Source organism: Clarias gariepinus, chromosome 15 (genome assembly GCF_024256425.1).
Source record: "Clarias gariepinus isolate MV-2021 ecotype Netherlands chromosome 15, CGAR_prim_01v2, whole genome shotgun sequence".
Taxonomy (NCBI): domain Eukaryota; kingdom Metazoa; phylum Chordata; class Actinopteri; order Siluriformes; family Clariidae; genus Clarias; species Clarias gariepinus.
This window is the reverse complement of record NC_071114.1, coordinates 24965653-24988766: the sequence shown is the minus strand read 5'-3', so window position 1 is coordinate 24988766 and position 23114 is coordinate 24965653. Positions and strand designations below refer to the sequence as shown.

The window sequence follows — 23114 nt, the reverse complement described above, 5'->3', positions numbered from 1 at the left end:
CAGCAGGGAGGATGTTAATGCACAATCTCTCCGACCCTCAGGTTTAAAAATAGATTAGTCTGAGGCAGTTTCCTCATAACTAAATGTGCTAAGTTAAATCCAAGGGTCACCATAATTAGGCATTTTTTATTAATGCACTTTTACATTTTATAATATATATATTACATATCCTTTAGTTGATAAAAAAAAAAAGAAAGTACGGAAGATTTTCTATTGTGGTCACTGCAGTTGGGCCAAGGATTCTTCTGGCCTGAGTGTGTAGCAGGGAAAGATTAGAAAAGCATGAAATAACAGTGACTCTTCACTAAACCACGCAGAGCTCCTTGCTCTGGTACAAGCATGGTACAAGCTGCCAATTTATACTAAGTTTCTTAGTGGTGCAGTGGAAGAGAGTCTGTAAATTACAATGTTCATAAGGATCAATGTTCAAGGATCATTTTTGTTATAAGATAAATAGTGATTAGCATAGCATTAAAACCTGACTAATATTGTGCAGGACTTCCTTGTGCATGCAAAACAGCTCTGCGCCTCTGACCCATCAAGGCATGGATTTCCCAAGATCTACAAAAGTGTGTTATGGTATTTAGCACCAAAACGTTAGCAATAGATCTTTCAGGTCCTTTAGGTAAGGTAAGGTCTTACGTAAGGTAAGCCCTCCCTGGATTGTGCTTGTTTGTCCAGCACATCTCACATATGCTCAATCAGATTGAGATCTGTGGAATTTGAATACCTTAAACTTTTGTAATGTTCCTAAATCCATTCCTGAACATTTCTTTGCAGTTTGCCAGGGCACATTAAGTTATTAGGAAATACTTTGCCATGAAGGGCTGTACACTGGAACCTCTGATTGCCAGTAATGCGGTTTGCGAGTTTTTCGCAAGACGAGCAAAGATTTTAAATAAATTTGGACTTGGAAAACGAATAAGTCTTGGTTTACGAGTACCGAGTATCATGTAGCACACATGTGTTTTTTGTTTTGACTCTGAGCATCAAACGCTTACAAATGAGCCAGTGGTTTTTCTCTCTCTTGCACTGCCGAATTGTGGGTAATCGTCTCCCCTGCTCGGTCTTAGTGCGCGTCTCTCACTGGTATAATCAACATCCGTGCACGCGTGTACTGTTAAATATAACACTGTGACCACGTGTATGTGTAAAACATATTTTATTTGATGTTTGTATGCGCGTGTGTACAGCGCATATACTGTTTATTATAACACACGTGTGCGCTCATGTAAAGCAAAAGCAAGTCTCATTAGAGAGGTTAAAGATCCATTCTCTCTCTCTCTCTGCATCAGCCTGCACTTTGTCTGCGCGTGCGTCATTGGTCACCGTGCCCCTTTACACAAACACACACACCCCTCCTCCCCTCTTCCTCCCGCCTTCACAAACACACACACACACACACACACACACACTCTCTTTTTAATGGAAACACTGTTCTGTCGCAATTCTTTTTAAAGGTAAAGTTCAGGTTAATTTTTTTATTTTACAGCAGTGATTCCATTAGCATGCGCTCACTCGAGAGTTGTTAGCAATGTTCTTTGTTTATTTTTCAAATAAAACAGTCTTTCCGTTAATGTGTGTCTGTGTGTGTAAAAAACTCAAATAATAGAGGAGGAATTATTCCTGTGTAAGACGAGAAGAGGGGGGGCGGAGGGTCTGAATCTTCCTCTCCTCTTACTTTAGCTTAACACACATACAGTACACACACACATAGCGCCTGCACGCATGAACGGAAACACTTATCTGTCAGAATTTATTTTTTCCTTTTTTTTAGGCTGTGAAACGAACAATTTAAGTTTCCATTCCGGAACGAATTAAGTTCGTAATTCAAGGTTTCACTGTACTTAGGTAGGTACTGTAGGTGTTTATGTGTCACAGAAACATCTACACGAATGTCAGCACCCAATTTTTCCGGTCAGAGCACTGTCCAGAGAGTTATGCTGCCTTTGCCAGCCTGCCTTCTTCCCACAGTGCATCCAGGTTCCTGACATTTTGCAGATGCTCTGTCCTGGTCATGTAGCCATTACAATTTGGCCCTTGTCATTCAGATTCATATGCTTGCCCATTTCTCCTGCTTCTACCTCATCAAATTTAAGCACAACTTGTTCACATGCTGCCAAATTTGTCCCAACTCCAGACAAATTAGAAAATTGATATTATTAACTTTACTTGTAAGAGGTTTTAATGTTATACGTGACCCACAAAATTTGGAGCACAATGTTTAATTCATTAAATTCAATTAGCATTTTTCGATCTCAATACAGGGTCAAGAATATTTATACAAGATCAAAAATATACTCACTAAGATTACTGAGTCAAAATGTCTTTTAATTTGCTAAGGGCTCTGACCATCTTGTTAGAATTCATAATTGACTACAGCTGGTAGCTTCTTTGTGCCAACATAAAAAATGTTTGATTGTTAGCATTCATTGGATTGACCAACACACACAGTACAATGGGAAAGGAGCTCAGAGCAGATGCGAGACAAAAGATGGTAGATTTACCATCTAGAACATGTCTGCAATGAACTGGAAAGTGCTGTAACACCTTTATCACTGTCTATACTCAACCAAGTTTTACATTTCAATGGACTGAGCAGCCTTTTTTAGTCTAAGAAAGAAGCCATTATTTTGAAATCCACACCTTCAAGCTTAATAAAATTTTGCAACTGACTACATGAAAAATAAAAAGCCTTCTGGGGGAAAGTTTTGATTACCACAAAATCCTTTGGCAAACCCTCAAATCATTAGCTAGACAGTTGAAATTTGGACAAAATTGAGTTTTCCAACACGACAATGATCCCAAACAAAGCTGGTTATGAAATGCATAAAGGAGGCTCACTTTAAGCCGTTGGAGCCAACCCTATTTTTCTTTTAATTGTGTATTGTGCTTAAAAGTCATATCCGTTCCAGGATACCAACAAATTTAGTTGAACACTACCAACTCTGCCAAGAAGATTAGTCAAATATCCAAACAGAAATTTGGCAGAAACTTGGTCATGGCAACCAAAAGTGTCTGCTAAAGAAGAAACTTGCTGAAGGATACATAACAAAACATTTAATGTGCTGTAGATATACTTTTGACCCTACAAGTATAATGTTGACCCTATTTTGATCAAAAGAAAATTAAAAAAATGTATGAAAACCAGATGTGCACCAAATTCTTGTAGTTTTCTTCCATGAACAATGTACAGTCATGTGAAAAAGTTAATTCCCCCTTCTTTTGTTTTCTGTGTGTTTTTGTGTATTCAAATCCTCTGATTGCATTACCAACCTCAGATGAACAACATCTAATAGTTTCTCTGTACAATTATTTATTTAGCAAAAATGAATTCAAAATGGAAAAGAAAATCCACCTTTACCAGCAATAGCTTTTAACTATTTTAAGTAATCGTTTTCTGTATGACTTTATCTTTATCTATATTTTTGTCTTTCACATCGTGGTGTTATTTTAGCCCATTCTTTCTTACATCATTGCTTCATTTCATTAAGGTTTTTGGGCATTCGGTTAGCACAGCTTTGTAAAGGTCTTGCCACAGCATTTCAGTTGGGTTAAGGCCTGGTCTTTGACTTGGCCACTCTAAAACCTTAATTCTTTTATTTTTCAGCCGTTTAGATTTAGATTTACTGGTATCCATTGGATTGTTGTCTTGTTGCATGACTAAATTTCATCCAAGCTTTAGCTGTCAGACAGATGGTCTCACATTTCCCTATAGAATATTCTTGTTTACAGAGGAGTTCATGGACGACTCTATAACTGCAAGGTGCCCACTTCCTGTATGTGCAAAACAAGCCCAAATCATCACCCCTCCATCACCTGCTTATTTTTTTGGTTTTCACCAAATATGAGGCCGGGCTTTAAGGCCAATTAACTCCACTGTGGTTTCGTCTGTCCATAGGACATAGCTCCAGGACTGTCGTCACTTGTTTAAATGCAGTTTACGTAACCTTAGTCATGCATCCATTTTCTCTTTATATAGAAGAGGCTTTTTAAAGGTAACCCACCCAAACCGTACTTGTTCAGTCTTCTTCTGATTTAGTGTCATGAACGTTAATATTTAACATGCTCAGTGCCCATCAAGTTACACCAAGGAATAAACATAAGTTTTGGGAAATAAACAAACTTTTGGGTGGTTGTAACAGCCTTGTGTCAGAAACGCTATTACTAATTAATTTCCTCCCAAGTAAATTATAAGTGGATGTTCTTGTAAGACAAATCTATCAGAGATTATTATGAATGTTTTGGTAATTATCTTTAAGCAAGTTTCTTTTTAAGCAGACACCTTTGGTTGCCATCACCAAATTTCTGCCAGATTTCTGGTTGGATATTTGACTGATCATCCTGGCAGGGTTCGTAGTGTTCAACTAAATTTGTTGGTATCCCGGAACAGATCTGACTTCCACAATTTTTTAAAAAAATAGGACTGTAGGGCCTAAGATGTAGCTCTTGGGTTTTATTGTATTTCTTGGGGTGAATGTGCTGGAGCGTCCAGTCCTGGGAAGATTGGCAAATGCCTTAAATACTTTCCACTTGTAAATAATCTTTCACACGGTAGAACGATGAAATCCAAATTGTGTCTTAAACACAAACTCAGTCCAGGTTGATGTCTTTCCAGCTTGGCATTGTGTTAACACACACCTGAATGCTCCAGACTAAACTGAACAACAAATGCTTTTATAGAGGTCTGCACACCTGCTGATGATCAATATCAAGGGCTGATGATTAGCTGCACTTGGCTGGTTACATTTAATAATACATTTTCTTAAACCTTGGATTATATGAGATATCCTCTTTACAAATTCTTGTAAATGACCTGTAACTGTAGAAACGATATGATCGAAAAGAGCAAATTAATATAATCTTGTTATTTAGGTTTTTTGCCAAAACTACTGTCACAAATGCTGCTTCAGAAAATCATTCAACAGCTCCAGATTCAAAACCCAGCAGCGCTTTGATATAAACTGTAACAAAACCTAATAAACTCCAATGAATGTGTGTCAGTGTATGAGTTAAATACATCTAGAGATAAGGCAATAATTTTAGCGAAAAAATTATTCCTAATTATTTTTGAAGGTTACACTGTCATGCTACGAAAATAGGATAATAAAAAAAGTTAAAGTAATAATAGTCTGCTTCACATTGTTCTTATGATGTTGGCTGCATTTAAAAGACACTTGATTAAGTAGAGAGAGAAGTGTTACTAGGCAACTGGGAAATATGGACACTAAGAATAATCTGGCTAATGAGTCAGGCTAAGAAGGATTGAGTTAGCTAGCAAGTCCACAGTGACAACAAACAAAACAACACTTTTGGGAGCATTTACTGTGAATGGAAAGTTAAATTACCGAGAAAGGAATTATTTTTGTTTGTTAACCTGATGTGTGTTTTCACTAATTGGTGTGTTTGTTCCTTGGTTTGGAACAAGTTGGATAGCATTAGCATGCTACCTCAAAAATACCCAAAACTCCTGCATTAACTTTCCAATAGCAACAACAGTAAAAGTAACAGTTATCAGAATCCCTCATGGATATTTTTTTTCTTTTCTACTCTGGCTTTCTCTGCCTCAGGCTCTTCCTCTCTCTCTGAACACTAGCTGCAGTTAAAAAACTCAGGATAAAATAAGGGGAAATTATGGTGGCGTAGTGGTTAGCACTGTAGCCTTGCGCCTCCAGGGTAGGAGGTTTGATTCCCACCTCGGGTCTCTGCTCGTGGAGTTTCCATGTTCTCACTGGGTTTTCTCGGTGTACTTTAGTTTTCTCCCACAGTCCAAAGACATGAAGATTAGGATAATTGGCATTCCCAAGTGTCCCATATCATGTAAGTGAGTGCATGCTTGTGTGCCCTGCAACAGATTGGCACCCCCTCTATCGTACTCATTGTACCCCACCTCATGCCCTAAGTCCTCTTGCATAGGCTCCAGGCTGCTGTGACCCTGTACAGGATAAGCAGTATAGAGAATGAGTAAGTGTGGAAAAATGGTTTTCATTCATGTTTGAGGTTTCATCATAATGCTCGGTTCTCATATCTATTGATCAGGAGGTGTTGCTTAATCTTCCATAATATCAGCTGTGAGCTATAAATTAAAATGACATGATTAAATTAATGGCCTTGTTCTAATAAATTAATATTTCTAATAACAACTCATACAGGAGTTTGTATGGTGGATGCACCACATGAAAAGCTTTACAAAATATTGTATTTGTTGAAGTGGTGAGGTTTTCTGTACAGTAAGCGAATGTTCATTTCACATATATGGAAGGAAGCTTTAATGTCAAAGCTTTGTAACAAAGGTAAAACTGTAGCCTAAGGTAAAATTTGTCACCATGGGAGGAAGAAAACACTTTTAGGACGTTTTGCTTTCTTGAAACTATAATGAGCTGAGGATTTATTTATTAATTTTTTTACTTATTTATTTTTTAGTTGAGTTGGTTTATTAGTTAAAAGTTAATGAAAAAAAATAGCTGCGTAATTACATTACATAAGTGAAACATGAACTAGCTTGTCTTTGTAACTGTAAAAAAAGAAAAAGATTAGTGTTGTCAAATCAGTGTAGTGTTCAAAGAATAAACATAAATCACATTTTGGGTGATTTGTGTCAGAGACCTTAGCACTGATTAATTTCCTTCCAAGTCAATTATTTTCCAAATAAAACCAAAATAACTGGATAAGCCTTCTGGTAAGACAAATCTATCAAGGATAATTATGAATTATTAATCCTGTTGGTACAAGATAAGTGCACTGATTCATCGGCTACCTTGCCAAAAATGAAGTCACACACTCGCACTCTGGGCTGCCATCGACGTCGAACCTGGTGCTACCTTGTAGCCATGTGATGCTGAGTCACAGCGATATAGCATGGGGGCATCTTTTTGTGGTAAAAAAACAAGTTTTGCAGTGCAAATTCCAGGTTAAACTGTCACTATAAATCAGGCACATTTTCAGCATTTTCATACAGTGTGGGTGCAGCTCACAAAATATGCTTTCTGTCCATGAAACGCTAAAGAGACTCATCAGAGTAATTCAGCAGTGAATAATGAGTCATGATTTCACCAGGACAACAAGCCAGCTTTTATTCTGTCTAAAACAGATATGACTCAGGGTTTTATTTTAAAATCAATATGCTTGCTTCTTATTCGTATAGAAAATTATTATCATTTTATGTTAGTTTTCCATGCTCTATCTATCTATCTATCTATCTATCTATCTATCTATCTATCTATCTATCTATCTATCTATCTATCTATCTATTCTTGGTAAGTATGAATTGTCTGTATTGCATGTGAATTATTATCCTAGATTGTGAGGTGCATTTTATCGTTCCTGGCACACTGGCTTCATTCTGAGGCAATCAACCCTTTTTTTTCTCTCTTTTTTTTCAATGCCATCAAGATGAAACTGGATTTGAGTGCGGGGAGATGGAGACGCTACGGTTCACGGTTTATGGGCCGAATGATACTCACTAGAGACTGAGCTGTGAAAAACCAAGCACGGTTTGGCAGCATACCCTGAGCTGCTATTAGAGCCGAAACACGCTGTGTGCCATGTTTACGTGCCACATTTGCTGCAAGAAACACAGAATAAGGATTATGAGGACAGTCCTGATTATAGCCTGCTCACAATAGAAACGGATGCCAAACAATAGAAGAAAATAGCACACTTTATATAGCATTATTTGCAGTATTGACACAAAAGCTGGGGCTAAAACATGTCATTAATGGGTTAAAGGAAAACTCTACCCTGATAGATATTAAATGTGGTTATATCAAGTGTTCAACTTTTGATTGTGCAGAATAACAGAACAGAGTTATAAGAGAAAAAAACGACCTTTATTTCTCTATATAATGCCCTTCTACACTAATGTACTTATCCCAGCGTATCACTAGATATCATCAAGCAAATTTTCTCAATACACCGGCGCCATGATCCGACTGCCCTCACATCTGAAATGAAATGTTGACCTCCTAGGAGCTCTTTTCTTTGCCCAAACATTTGGAATAGGCTTGGAGAGGGATCGGGACTGTACAGGGGATGTGGAAATAACTTCAATGTGCAGTCAAAGGCTGTTTTTCGGCAAACATTTATTAATCTATTAATTCATCAGCATCATGCAACATTCAAGTTTAATTCTAAGCATGGAAAATTTGTTATAAACAAGAATTTTACATCAGATTGACTTTACTTTTACTTTAACTCAAAGGTGCCATATTTTTAACAAGTTAACCTAATTCCAGAAGCCTTTTAAAATGTGGTTGTTATCGTCGTGCTGAAATATTCTCAGATCATGCATTGTGGCATCTCATTGTAAAAATTCTTTTAGTTCAAAATACACTGTCTACATCTTTAAATGCAAATGAGCTACTAACCCCTTATTCCCTTCCCCGCTCCATGGCCCCCTACTGTATGTAGAAAGGCATTTTCATAGCCAATCAGAACACACTTGACCACATACTTGATCATGGTGACCAGGAATTTTCTTTGCTTCTCGCTTGGAATGATGTCATCCCAGGCAGCAAATTTAAACATCGCGTTCAAACTCATTTATATATAAAAATGTTAAAGTAGAAAAATGAATTTTCTACAAGAGGTGTCCGATAATAATATTTAGGCAAAAAATTTAACTAATGTCGGCATGCAATTTTAACCAATAAAAACATCCAAAAAGACTGGATACGTTTCCAAATAATTTTTTTTTACAGTCAGAACTGTTTTTAGGCACAGGAAGCAGTTTGTAAAAATGTATTATTTTATCTTTTTATCCTCAGGTGAAGGATGCCATGCAGAGAATCCACGATAGAGGAAACATCGGAAAGCTGATTCTGGATGTGGAAAAATCTCCCACTCCTTTAGTGAGTAACACACAAAAAAAAAACATGTGTATTTAGGTTTGTATAAATGAACATTTGAAATGTTAGTGATTTAAAACTATAATCAATTCTGATTGAATTTACAAAACCGTAAGTGAGATCAATACATGACGAACAGCTGCTGAAATCAGAGCACAAGGGAGCATTTAGTGCACATGTGCCTCGCTGACAAGCGTGAAACAGGAAAGCCAAAAAAAAGCAAAACAACTTGATGACAGTGATTGAGAAATTCTGGTACATTCTTAGTTTCCATGGAGATCTGTCAGTATGATGCTGAGGTACAAATAATAGCTTATGAAAGCACAGCAAGACCAGTTTACCTCTTGCTGGAGCTACTAAAGCTTCTGTTACAGTTTCACCTGAGGTTCCTGTGAATTTTCTGAAATAAATCAGCTTATAAAGTGTTGGAAATCACATGTACCCTGATGGATGGAGGAATTTGTTCCTGAAAGAAAAAAAAAGAAAACATTGAAAGTTTTTATTAATCTTTTTGGATGAATCCTACAGTTGAGGTTTAAGGTTTATAAAAAAATTAAGTTGTAATTTAATGTAGTCTAAGTTATTTTAATCTAATTAATTGTAGATTTTTAGCAATGAAAGAACAAGAAAGAAAGAAAGAAGATGAAATGCTCTCTTAAGCAGCATGTTTAAGTTTCCTTCTGATTAAGTAGAATGAAAAGAGAGAATGAAAGAGGAAGAAATGAAAAAGAAGAAAAGAAAGAATAAAAAGTAGAAATGTTTGATTTAAATTACAGATAAAAGGTAACGAATGGAAAATAAGGAAAAATAAAACTAAGGAATGTAAAAAAACAATTGTTTTATAAGTAAACCTACTGGAGTGAGGGTAAGACTTAGGGACGATGGAAAAAAGAAATACAAAGAAAGAAGTAAAAAACAAAGGAAGTAAGAAGGAAAAAAAGGATGAAAAGAAAGAAAGAAAAAATGATGGAAAAAAGGAAGGCTGAAAGAATGAGGTAAAGAAAGAAAGAAAGAAAGAAAAAGATGGTAAAAAAACAAATGAAGAAAGAAAGGTAGGAATGGGGAAAAAAAGAAAAGAGAAGGAATGTAAGAAAGAATGGAGGAAAAAAGAAAGAAAGAGAAAGAAAGAAAGAAAGAAAGAAAGAAAAGAGATGTAAAACTATTTTGAGGCCTTTAAATATTTAGAATTGAACTTTTAAAAAGAAAAAAAAAGAAGAGAAAGAAGGATGGATGTACTATATGTTGTTGAGCTGCAGTCTGTGCTAAAGGACATGTGCTGCTCCTGCAGATGGCGAGCGACAGCACAGAGACGAGCGAGGCAGGCGAGGAAGAGGAGGAGCATGAAGGAGACAGTGATAATAAGGAGCGAATGCCCTTCATCCAGTAGATGGAGGAGTGATGAACCCCAGTGGAAGGAGAGACTGGGACAGCACGAGTCATCCTTCTTTCCCCACGCTGTAGTGAAGTGTGCGAGTGTGTGACTGTAGTGCGTCTGAAAATAGCCTTCTTGCCAACTGTCCAACTCAAGTGCCATTCCCAGCCCAGTGCTGAAGTGTCCCAGTGTTACTGACCGTGTGTGCTCTTCTTCTTTACAGCTCTGTGGATGTTTTCAACATGTGTACTTCTGTTGTGGTGATGAGTGAGGAAAACAAGGCTCAGTGTCTCCTGCCACCCTGCAGGTTTCCTACAGCCTAAAAGATTTTTATTTGAGACTTATATCTGATAATTTAGCAAAGCTGAAGAAAGAAAGAAGGAAAAAAGTAAGTTTTAAAAAGTAAAATTATATTTAAGGCTTTCAAATTATTTAATTTCATAAATGTTTCTATCTGAAATTATAGAAGAAAAGAAAAAACTAAATATAACGCTATTTTAAGGCTTTCAGAGGCTTAACAACTTAAATGAGTAAATGTTCCCAGCTGAAGAAATAGAAAGAAAAATATAGGAAAGAATTAAACAAAGAAATAGAGTAAAAAGGTAAGTTATTTTAATATTTTAATCTTATTAAGATATTTTACATCTTATTAGACATACTGTAACTCTGTCATAAATGTTTCTAACTGAAAGTGTAATGAAAAAGGACAAGTAAACAAACTATAAAGAAATATCATTATTTATTATAAATTCATAAATGTTCCTAATTAAAACTATAAAAAGAAATAAAAGCTGTTTTTTTATCATGAAAGAAACATACAGTAAAAGGTTAAGTTATTTTCATAGAACTTTTAAAGGCTTCAGTATGTAAAGTCAAATAAAATTCTAAAATGAAGGAAAAAGAAAGTAAAAAAAATTAGAACAAACAATATGGAAAGAAGAAATAAACAAATGTAATTTAGAAGATTAATGAAAAAAGAGAAAGAAGGACATGTTTTTTCAGGTTTTAAAATAACTAACTATTTAAATGTCTCAGAAATTGTAAAAAGAAAGCAAGAAATAGTATACAACGGGTTAAATTATTTTAAGGCCTTACAAAACTTAACAGTTGAATTTCATTAATGTGTATAGTAGAAATTTTAGAGGAAAAAAAGGAAGATTTAAGGGAAAAAAGAATAAAAGAAATATTTTTCAAAGCTCTCAAAGGCTTAAGGTCATAAACGTTTCTAATGAAATTGTAGAAAGTATGAAAGAAACGTGAAATTGTTCTAACTTGTGCCTTACAGTGTAACATTATGATAAAGACAGAGTAAAATTATTTTAAGGCCTTTGACGGAATAACTATTTAAATTCACTGTAATTAAAAAAAAGAAAGAAAAAAAAGAAAAAGAGTAAACAAAATGTTAATCTATTTATGGCTATCAATTGTTTAATTATTTAAATGTGTAAATGTCTTTAACTAAAATTCTAGTAAGAAAGAGGGAAGGAAAAGAAAAGATAAAGAGACAAAAGTTATTTTATGGCTTTCAAAGGCTTAAAATTCATACATTTGTCTAAATGAATTTCCATATAGAATGAATAAATGAAAGAAAAAATAAGAAATAAATAACAGTGAAATTATTTCTAATACTCCTGCATTAAAAAGTGTTCATTATGGCAGAGAAATTAAAGAAAGAAAAAATGGTAAACAACAGTTTAAATAAATGATGATGTTAATTAATAAAAACTTTAAGTATTATACATTATATATCAACATTTATCAGATTCTTAAAAAGGAAGAGGAAAGAAAGACTCAGAGTCCCCTTAGAGAAAGATGTCCCAAAGCACAAAAAATAACACCTTCTTTCTTAAGTTATCATTTACAAGTAATTGATTGGAGATTTTCAGTAAAGAAAACAGAAAGGTGAAAGAAAAGAGCAGCGGATGTGAATTTCACTGTCGTATTGGCTTCTGTGATTATGCATGTGTGTGTGTGTGTGTGTGATTCTGTGTTGTGTTTACACTCCGGTGCCTGTGCTGAGGTATTGTTTCAAAAAGTATATTTTTGCAAGTGTGTAATGTTTGCAGAGAGAACTGTACCTGTACCTCCACCTCCACCTGTACCTCTCCATAATATACAGTATAACTAAACCCTGATCTGTGCCTCTATCACAAGTACTGTCCTCTAAAAGAAGGAACTACCATGCATTAAATATACCTAATAATCACAAATAAATATCTATTTTAATAGTATGACATTATGATTTTAATATAGGACAGAATTTAATAGTCAACCTTTATTAGTGCAGTCATGATTAAACAGACTAGCTTTTCAAAAACTCAACGGTTTAAATATTTTTAAGTGAAAGAAGGAAAGAAGAGTAAACTAAATGTAAACCTATTTCTCTATATAATACCTTAATGATGTGCAGGTGGTTTTAGTGAATGATTGTGTGCACAGTTTTTACAGACAGATGCGTCTCTTCTGCAAGTTGATGACAAGTTATCCATCTAATTTTGATCGGATCAGTCACTCATTGAATGTTCATGGGAACGACTGCAGTGGGATAAGAGCCGTCTCATCCGGGATAGATCGTAGAGAAATTAACATTTTAAAATTGCTTTTAAAGTTAAATGTTAAAGAGAGAAATTTTTTAATTGTTTTAATTCTTTAACCTTAAAGTTTGATCTGATAAAAAATCCTTCATCATCCAGTTCTGATATAAAAAATTTGACATTTAGATTTTGATTTGAACAACTATTAATACTTACGTTGTTTGACAAGTAGCTAGTCTTTAATCTTCACTCCACTTTCATCCACACGGAACTGAAACATGGGATGAGGATGAACAGTGAAGAGGTCAGTGATACACTACACTCCTGTCTTTCCATAACTTCAGTATCTTGTGTGAAATTGCAAACCCGGGATACACAACAGCTTTTTATCTGTTCATTTGTTTGGGGTTTCTTGCCTATAGCGTCTCAAGTGTGTGAAAGCTCATTGACTTGCCTTAAGAATTAAAACCCTTAATGCTTGGTAATTGTGTCTAGAGGTATTCCAGGCAGGAAAACTAAAAAATGTTTCGATGGAGTATAGTTGATTGTGCTTTTACTATGTTGTGCATAAAACCTGTCTAGAATAAAGTAGACCTGCAGAGCATTCATGTGCAGTCTCTCTTGTCTTCTATTTACATCCGAAAGACGAATCATATTAGGCGACCCAATCGCCTGGGACAAGACGATTTTGTGTCTTTTTTCCATTCAAAGAGAATAGAATAAACATCTTGATACTGACTTTCACAAAGTACTTCACATTCACCTTAAAAACAGCATATATTTTTGATCTCATTTATGCAATCAAGCTACGAAGTGGTAGAAAAAAAGCATGCACACCTCAAGTTTCCTTTTTAGACTTTCTTGTATTTTAAATGTGGTCTTGAGCAATAGTTCTCGAGGCTTGCTGAAAGACTTTTTGGCTCTCATATTTGGCACGCTCTCATTTTCAATCCAGTCCCTCTACTTAAGCAGTTTTAGAGGAACGTTTTTTGTTGGTTAACAATGACCTATGAATCAATCAGGCATAAAAAACAGACATGAACCAGTAAGAACAGATGAGAGATGGTCAGGTCGGTGATTAGGACACTGGTGATGAATGGTGAGTGGTTGGAGGAGATGAGAGGGGAAATGAGGTTGCTGCTAATGTTGATACACACAAACAATTTTTAAAATGTATCTTTAGGCACTTTGCAGCCTGTCACAGTAAAACATTTATTGGCACGGTGGTAAAGTGGTTAGCACTGTGGCCTTGCACCTCAAGGGTCTGGGTTCGATTCCCGGCCAGGCCACATGTGTGCCCTGCGATGGATTAGTACCCTGCCTTGTTCGCTAAGTCTTTTGATATTGGATCCAGGCCCCTACGACCCTAAATACAGGATAAAGCAGTATAGACGATGTGAGTGAGTAATCCTCAGAATTTGATTTGATAATTGATTGGTGTCACAATACACAATACTATATTAGCCTTCTCAGTTTTACAGGGAACCAAAAATGGGACAAGAAAGCTTTTTAGAGTTTTGACCTGAGAAGGAGCTAGCTAATGAATTGATCATTTCTGTGTAAAAAAAAAAAAACTTTTTTTTAAACTTTAATGATAATTTAGCAACTTTGCTCCAGAAACAGAACCACACTGTAGCTACAATGATAAAAAGCCCTAGCATTTCCCACACTTTCACCGCACACTATCTGTTCATTTCGCAGCACTCGAATGAAACATTGTCATGAAAATGTCAGGACTGATTTTTAGTTCTTTGCTAAGCTGCATGGGAATGCTTTGGAAATGACAATGCCCTGTGCGATTAAAAAGAAGCCCTTTCAACCTACAGAAATATCATCTGATGACCTTTTCACTAGCTTTGCAATTACATGTATTAAATTTGTCGAGCTATTATGGCAGGCCTACAGCCAGTGAGCCTAAACATAACATCGCTCCCTGAACATGCAGTAAAGCATTGTTGAAAGGACAGCACCCCATCAGCACCTCCTGCATTTTGGACAGATTCAGAGGGCTTGGGGGCGGGGCTGTGAAACTTGCCACATCTGGCAGCACATCATAATCTACCCTCTTTGACTTGCCACCCAGCTATAAAAGGATGATAAATCAATCATCATGTGAGTATCAGTTCACTATGTGCAATGTGCGTTCCATGCCTAAATCATCTCTGACCACAAACCACCGCCGTCTGGCTTGCAGTAAGATGCCCAGTGTCTTTGAGGATGGCTTTAAAGAGGAGTCAACCAGCCCTTTTCTAGACTTGCCCGAGCCTGATGGTTTGATCAGACTCTGCAATAACTTGTGCTCAAAAAAGGTGAATCTGACGGATATAGCCTGCCAATGATTTAGTGGAGTGACTAGAAAGAGCATGCTTCATCCTCCTTGAACCCCCTTTCCTTCCTCACTTGCAGAACTGCCGCCCACTGGACCAGCCAATATGGCAACAACCATGTACAGTACCATAATCATAGAGCTTTATACGCTAAGCATATAAAAGCCATCTCTTGGTCTACATCTGCATGTTTTTCAATTCTGTTTGACATGAGGTTGATCTGATTTGAGGCTGAATGGAAATCCGTATCCGTTCAAGGTCAATGTACCATACTTTATATATGTGACACTAATATTAATGTCATTTTATATAAACAGTCCTATAAGGATTTTAAACAGCAGTGCACATGGGTTTAAGCGATTGCTCACGGGAACCAGGATATTTTTTTGTTTTTTACACAATTCTTTCCTTTCCCTCTGCGTGTTTCACTGCATCAGGGCCTAAAAATATTGCTGTCTGCTCTGACAGGAATAAAGTGGACTTCTTTACTCTCAGACTTTATAAGTCAAGCAAATAAAAATGCACATTTTGCATTTCAGACCTGCCTTGGCTTCAGCTGTAAGATGAAGCACTACAGTGCCTTGTATTAACACTAAGTGGATATCATATTTTAAGTTGACAAAAAAGTCGATATCTGTTGGTTGCATAAGTATTCAACTGCTGGGTTAGGCCTACAGGAAATGTAGAGCCACCTTTGGCAGCAATTAGCAACAGTATTTTATGAAATGTCTGTCTCAGCTTTGACCATCTGGATCCTTTTTACATCTGGTATTATTCCTGGAAAAACTGTTGACCACTGGTGACCAGAATGCCAACTGCCATAAATATCTAAATGCCCACAAGATTTTAAGTCTTGCCACAGATTCTTTAAGGCCTGGGTTTTTAACTAAGCCACTCTAACACACTCAGGTTCTTGGTTTTGTAGCTCTATAGTGCAGCTTTGGCAGTGTGTTTACAGTTATTGTCCTGTTAGAAGATTAACCTCTGGTCCATTTTTTAATCTCTTGCAAACTGGAACAGATTTACTTTTTAGGATTAACCTATTTGGCTCCTCTATCCATCATGCTCTCAAAAGTGTTTTACAGCCCCTGCAGATGAAAGAGTATCCTGACAACATGGTGTGTTTAGCAGATGCAACCACCACCATGCTTCACTGTGAAGAAGCATTGTTTGAGCCAAACATATAGTTTTTTTGTTTTGCCATGGCCACAATGGTATATTTTGGTCTACATTTTTTCCCCACACATCCCCTGTTAGAAAGCTGACCCTAGCAGAGCACAGCAAGATACAGCGCCCCAGGAGCAGATAGGGTTAAGGTACTTGTTTAACAGAGGCAGCCTGGCAGGGCTGGAACTCAAACCACCAACCTTCTGATAAGTAACCCAGAGCCTTAACCGTTAAGCCATGCTGTCCACGTTTAATTTCTTTTAAACTCATTTTTTGTTATAAGTATTGTTTTTCCTAAATAACTGTAAATAGTTTAGATTAAGAGGCAAAAGAGAGTCATGGATTTTAATCTGTACAGAATGTACCGTGACGCTGAGGTGACTTGTTGACTGACGACTGGAGGAAACGACCTGCATGCCAGCCCAGGTAAATATTTATGAATGGGTGGATACAGTGCACTGGTTGTTTACAGCACCTCTGGTATGCAATGTCCTTGTTTTTGGAGCTTGCACTCCAGCTCGACCTTTTTAGCCAATAAGCTGGGAGTCTGCATGTCGAGCACTGGTGTGGATTTGGTGTGCTGTCCGCTCTCTCAGGGGCTTCTTGTACTCATATAAATGTAGGCTCTGTATGAGCTAGCTGCTTCCTCACAGTGGCCATGGCTTTTCCTCACTTGTTTCTGCTTTGCTTGCTGTCTTGCACCCTGATTCATCATGGATGTGCTCGTCCCTCGCGCTCCAGAAAAGCTGTTGCAGGTCAAGGTAACATTTTGAACATAAGGAGAGAAATGAATTCTAGAAAATGCTGTATTTATTTTTTTTTTTTACTTTCAAAGAAGTGGTGAAAAAATTGTATGTCTAATTTCTGAATTCTTCTGTTAATTCTTTTTTTATGAATGGGTCTAAGAAGATGATGACCTGAAGGCACAAATTAATAAACTCTGGCAAGAAGTAAACTCCTTGAAGGAGATGCAAGCGCTGCAAACAGGTAGAATCTCCTTTGAAAATACTTAGAAAAAACAGTTTCAACTGAAATCTATTCATCTTGTCTTTAACGAGGAAAATGCAGAAATGGAAATATGTTTTAATGCAATTACAGGCATTTAATGAGCATTATGCTAAGACCACAGTATTAATGACACAATATTTAGATTGTATAATGATGCTATAAATAGACTGTACATATTTGTTCCTCTGGAGACACTACACCAAGTTGTAGACTAATTATACAAAATGGTTATGTATTGTATTTTTTTATAGCTACTCTGTAGAGTCAAGAAAAAAACAGACATACGGTAATTATTTAAATTGATGTAAAGGGGATAGGTGTAATTAATGAAGTCTGATTAAATTAAATATGAAAAACATACATCGAAACCCGAAATATCATCAGCTTTGTCATTTCCCATCAAAACACTAATGATTCTATTATTTTTCTTTTCTGAACCAATTATCTAATCAAAAATGCACCTTTTGATTTCCCAAGCAGAGCAAAACAAGTTTGTTTGCAGTGGAACAGCTTGCACAAAGGCCCACTATATGATCTTGTGGTTTTTGGCACTCTGAAGCCATATTCAGTCAGAAGCTTATATTGGGACCTGGGGTAATTTCAGTATTTCCATGTGGATTAAAAACACTGTTGTAACATTTTTTTTTTTCCTGTCATGAATAATATTTTTACAGAATGCCCTTTGCATTAAGAAAAATAATTGCTGTTTTTAATTGCTATTTGTCATATTTAATCAAACAGAGTCGATTTTCATTTATTATTTCAATTTTGATTTATAAAACACTTTCTATTATATATATATACTGATTTAAAGTACTATTATGATGACAGCTGTAGGCAGTGGCTCAGCACGACCAATGCCGACTCGTAGCTCCGGCGTCCCTGGTTCGAACCTATGCACAGGTTACTGTCTGTGTGGAATTTCACATGTTCCTCTTGTCAACATACCGGTATGATTGGCTGGTCAGTGTGTAAGTCTGCGGTCCCATCCATGGTATATTCCCATTTCATCAAGTTCATAGAAGAGACTCCATATCCACCATCAGGATAAAGTGCTCATTGAAGATTATTGACTAAATTTCTTTTTATAGAAAAACAGACAGTAAAACTGAGTTGGTAGGAAAAAACAACTCCATGCAAACTCATTTGTCTAACAATAATTTAATAACTGTCCAAATGCAAAATTTTTATTTGGTGTAAAAATATTATTACAGATCCTGTATATTCTAGTGAAAGCAATCCTGTCCAGGCTTCTAAAATAAACCTGGCTCTTCTGGAGCCCTGCTTTAGTAAATGTGTGCATGTATAGGATGCTGTAAAACTGGGATGCTTTGCTGCCCTCTACTGAAGGATAAAATGTGTGTGTCAGAATAGCTGTGCGTCATGTACCGATAGTAATGAATGATAATACCTAAATTCATAGAGGTAATAATGTTTCATGTATTCTTAGATCAAAATGTACAGTATGTATGCCATCCTACAGTTTTACCATGGGTGACGTAGGTGTACAATGTGAACTGTGCGCTGGTTAGATTTTGAAATAACATTGATAATAATTTGATATAATTGAATCAAATGTTTAAAACTATTTTAGGCATATTTTACCGTAAGAGTCCTGCTCATTCTAAAATAGTTGCAAGCACATAGTGGTCTCAAACTAAAAAAAACTTTCTCTAATATCAAATTTAAAGAAAATACCGGCAGTGGTTCAAGGAGATAATGTGTAAGACATTGAAACAGATACCACTAAGAGAGGTTAGATGATTTAGAGGACTAGCGCATATGGGCCCCGAAGGTGGCACTAGATACTGCATATAGTTCAGAGGCAATGCAGTAATCTTTCAAACAGACCCAGAATTCTGACTGGTACCCCTGAAGATACAGTACATATTGTGATATATTGTAGCCGGACCATCATCATCCTGTTAAGTCTTATTGGTTACCAGCCAAAAAAAGCGTATAATTTATTTATTTCTTTTCAGTTTGTCTTCGTGGCATCAAAGCTCACAAGAAGTGCTACCTTGTTGTTGAAGAACCCAAGCATTACCATGAGGCCAACGAGGACTGCATTGCTCAGGGGGGAACCTTAGCAATACCCCGAAACCTGAGGGAAAACAACGACCTACGAGACTACGCCAAACTCAGCTCCCCAGGCACCAAAGACTTCTGGATAGGTGTGACGGATATTGTTAAAGAAGGCCAGTACGTCGATGTCAACAGCATGCCCATCACCTACTTCAACTGGGACCGCGCCAAGAAGGAGCCGACAGGTGGAAAACGAGAGAGCTGTGCCGTGCTCTCGCTTTCGGCACAGGGCAAGTGGCACGATGAGGTGTGCCGCACCGAGAAGAGATACATATGTGAATACCTCGTTCCTTGATCTGTGGTTATTATGCAATGATGACAGTTCAAGCTGGTTGTTAATGCGGTCTACCAATGCGATGTCATGTACCACATTTTTGTTGTAGCATTAAATGTCGGGTCTGAGAGTGACTGCAGTTTGTGCAAAATCACATCTTTATTGTCTGTATTGTTTCTCAATATTTAGAATAGCATACGTAGGGTTGCAATAGAAATACAGACAAAACAAACCAATTTTTTTTTGCAAAATGAACCATATCTGTGTGTATGTGGTATTTTTTCTCACTTTCTGGTATTTTCTGTGTATGCATATTAGGTCCCCGTTAATTATTTCCACATTATGGGTTTAAAAAAAAGCATTCAAAGAAACTTACTTATTTATGTAAATCCAAAATGTAAAGGGCTATTTGGGTTCCCATGCGAACATTTTTTCACAGATGGATTACACTGAAGCCTTTCTGGGTCTTATGTCCTAACAGTGTTATAAATACATATTTCAATTTCTTACCCTGTTTTTTTTTTTTTTTTTTAATTGTCCTCATGCCTACATTAATCTAATATTACAAACATATTACTGGCATCAGTGATGAGTTTACTAAAAAAGTGACATTTTTGTCACATGTCATACTAATACACAAGCCTACATTCTACCCTTTATTTAAATGAATGGCTATTATATAATATAATATTTCACAAATTTGCAAGCAAGTGCATGTATGAAATATGCCTACAAATACAAAATAATAGAGGTGCTGTCCCTCTACATTGTATTGGTGTGTATCAGGCAGCTATCTGGGATGCCTTTAGGATGCCTCATTGGGGAGGTGTTTTGGGCATGTCCAACGGGGAGAAGACACTGAGCCAGACCAAGGACTAGATGAAGGGATTTTCATCTGGCCTGTGAGAACCTGGGTACCCCTGTAGAGGAGCTGGAGAAGGTAGCTAGGGAGAGGTAGATCTGGGCATCTCTGCTTAGACTGCTGGTCCCATGCCACAAACCAGGATAAATGGAATAAAAATAAATGAATGGATGAAATATACAATGTATTACTTGGGTTCACAAAGCAGTACCAGTACAACATAGGCCTCCATATGGATTTCTTGAACTATCTATTTATGACAGTCATGTTTAAACAAAAATATACACTTTGTATTTATGCACTTCTATCCATCCAATCAAATAATAAAATACTTATCCTGTGTAGGGTCGCAGAGGGTCTGAAGCGTAACCCAGGGGATTTAGGGCACAGGGCCTGGTACAAGTTGGAGGGTGCCAACCCATCATGGAGCACAAGCACATACACACAATTATACACTACGGGCAATTTTTGAAAGCCTACCAAGCAAGGGCAGACCATGCAAACTCCAAAGACTTCGAACCATGCAAAATTCAAAGACTTTAAGTGCGACAGTGCTATCCACTAAGCGACCATGCCTCATTTAAACATTTGAATACATCCATCTAGGAACCTCGGTAGTCCAACTAGGAACTGTGGAGGCCAATTGTGACCATGAAATTTATTCCCATTTTACGTATGTAGTTGGGCCTCTGGGCAACATTCACATGCTACTGGCAATTTAAGAAAGCCAGTAGCCTAATCTGCACAGTCTTTGGACTGTGGGGGGAACCTAGAGTACCCAGGGAGAACATGCAAACTCCATGTGCAATGACCCAAGGCAGGAATTAAACCCAGACCCTGAAGGTGCAAGGCGACAGTGCTAACCACTATGCCACCGTGCCGCCATTTATAGTTCAAGTTCAAGTTCAAGTTCAAGTACGCTTTATTGTCATTACAACCATATACCGTTAGTACACAGTGAAACGAAACAATGTTCCTCCAGGACCAAGGTGCTACATGCAACATAAATTTACAACATAAATTAACAGAGACGCTAAACTAGCTACCCAAGAGGCCTAGTTAGCTGGCTAGCAGAGACAGGACAGAGAGACCTTACATAACTTACAACATAAATTAACAAAAACTAACTAGCTAAGTTAAACATTTTTATAGACAACATAAAGTGCATGTGCAAATTTGCAAACAGGAGCAACAACAGTGACAGTGCGCAACCACGACATAACAGAACAAAATTTACTTGATATACACATATATATATATATATATATATATATATACCCATATATATATATATATATATATATATATACCCATATATATATATATATATATATATATATATATATATGGCATTTTCATAAAAATAGAAAGTAGCGAGTGTGACAAAGTTGCCAGAAGAACTCATATTCTCCAGCAAGCTCAGTAAAACCTAACAGCTATTTTACTTATAGAACTGTGCAAAAGACTTGGGTACATACAAAAATATGGCATAAGCAAAATATGCTTTTGAAAACATTTCTGCATAAAAGAAACTTCTATAAAGAGCAATAAAGAGTAATAAAATAAACAGTCAATATTTGGAGTGATTCTGTTTTAGGCACAGATTTGTGCGGTTTAAAAAAAAACAGCTGTTAGGTTTTACTGAGCTTGCTGGAGGATATGAGTTCTTCTGGTAACTTTGTCACACTCGCTCCTTTCTATTTTTGTGCAAATCCCCAGAGCGTACATTATGTTTTTTGTTTCAATCAGAAAACTGGTCTGTCTTGAACTATATATTTTTGTTCTTTACAGCCATACATATATTCTCCTGTAATGTTATTTATTGATTACTTTTTAAGTTATATATGGAAATACAGGATATATAGCTTCTACACTGCTTATCCTGTACAGAGCGGAGCCTATCCCAGGCAGAGTACACCATGGACAGGGTGCCAATCCATTGCAGAGTGAGCACACACTAAGGGAAATCTGGGAATGCCTTTTAACTAATCTGCATGTTGTGGTCCCGCCCGGAGGAAACCCATCAAGCATGGGGAGAACATGCAAACTACATGCACACACACCCAAGGCAGGAATCAAACTCTTGACCATGGTGGTGACATATAATATATAGCATAGTTCAATAACTCTGCAATGAAATGCAGTTTAGCATCTACCAGAAGTGCAAATATTAATATACATCAGTGCAAATATTGGTTATTTGCACCAGTGTATATACTGTACACTACTATTTGCACTTCTGGTAGATGCTAAACTGCATTTCGTTGCTGTGTACCTGTACTATGCAATGACAATAATCAATCTATCCATCCATCTTTATAAGTACAATGGTTACCATTGACTCCGTAGTCCCTAGTTGGACTACAGAGCTTCCTAGATGTATGGGTGGATCTATCTATCTATGGAAACATGAATGAACAATATGAAAAATATATAATTATTAATTATCACCAATCAGAAGGCTGAATTCAATGAAGCAGGTTATAACATAAAAACCAAATGACAGTAACAAATTGCATTAATTGAATCCACTCCCCCACACACACTTACACATCACACCTCATTAGGGTCGTGACGTTGACGATCATCACCGACGTCATCACATCAAAATAGTCCGTGTTTAGGAAGTGACGCAGAGA

The 23114-nt window shown here is 36.7% G+C and overlaps 2 protein-coding genes across 3 annotated transcripts in view; both read left to right on the top strand.

The window, feature by feature from the left end:
• The window catches only part of vat1l (vesicle amine transport 1-like), a 34918-nt gene extending 21558 nt beyond the window's left edge, over positions 1–13360 (top strand). The window contains exons 8-9 of the mRNA XM_053513901.1: positions 8766–8849; positions 10135–13360. Of these exons, the coding sequence (XP_053369876.1) occupies positions 8766–8849; positions 10135–10233 (183 nt within the window). The 3' untranslated portion in view covers positions 10234–13360. The remainder of the gene's footprint in view (positions 1–8765; positions 8850–10134) is intronic.
• Positions 13361–16775: 3415 nt separating this feature from the next.
• On the top strand, positions 16776–19899 carry clec3a (C-type lectin domain family 3, member A). 2 transcript variants are annotated; one of them, XM_053513727.1, is made up of 3 exons: positions 16776–17007; positions 17153–17233; positions 19237–19899. In XM_053513727.1, exons 1-3 carry the CDS (start codon positions 16905–16907, stop codon positions 19632–19634), a joined length of 582 nt encoding a protein of 193 aa, XP_053369702.1. In that variant the 5' UTR covers positions 16776–16904; the 3' UTR covers positions 19635–19899. The 2 variants fall into 2 exon arrangements, with proteins under 2 accessions (XP_053369702.1, XP_053369703.1); XM_053513728.1 differs by having other exon boundaries at positions 16778–17007; positions 17156–17233; positions 19237–19897.
• Positions 19900–23114: the final 3215 nt, after the last annotated feature.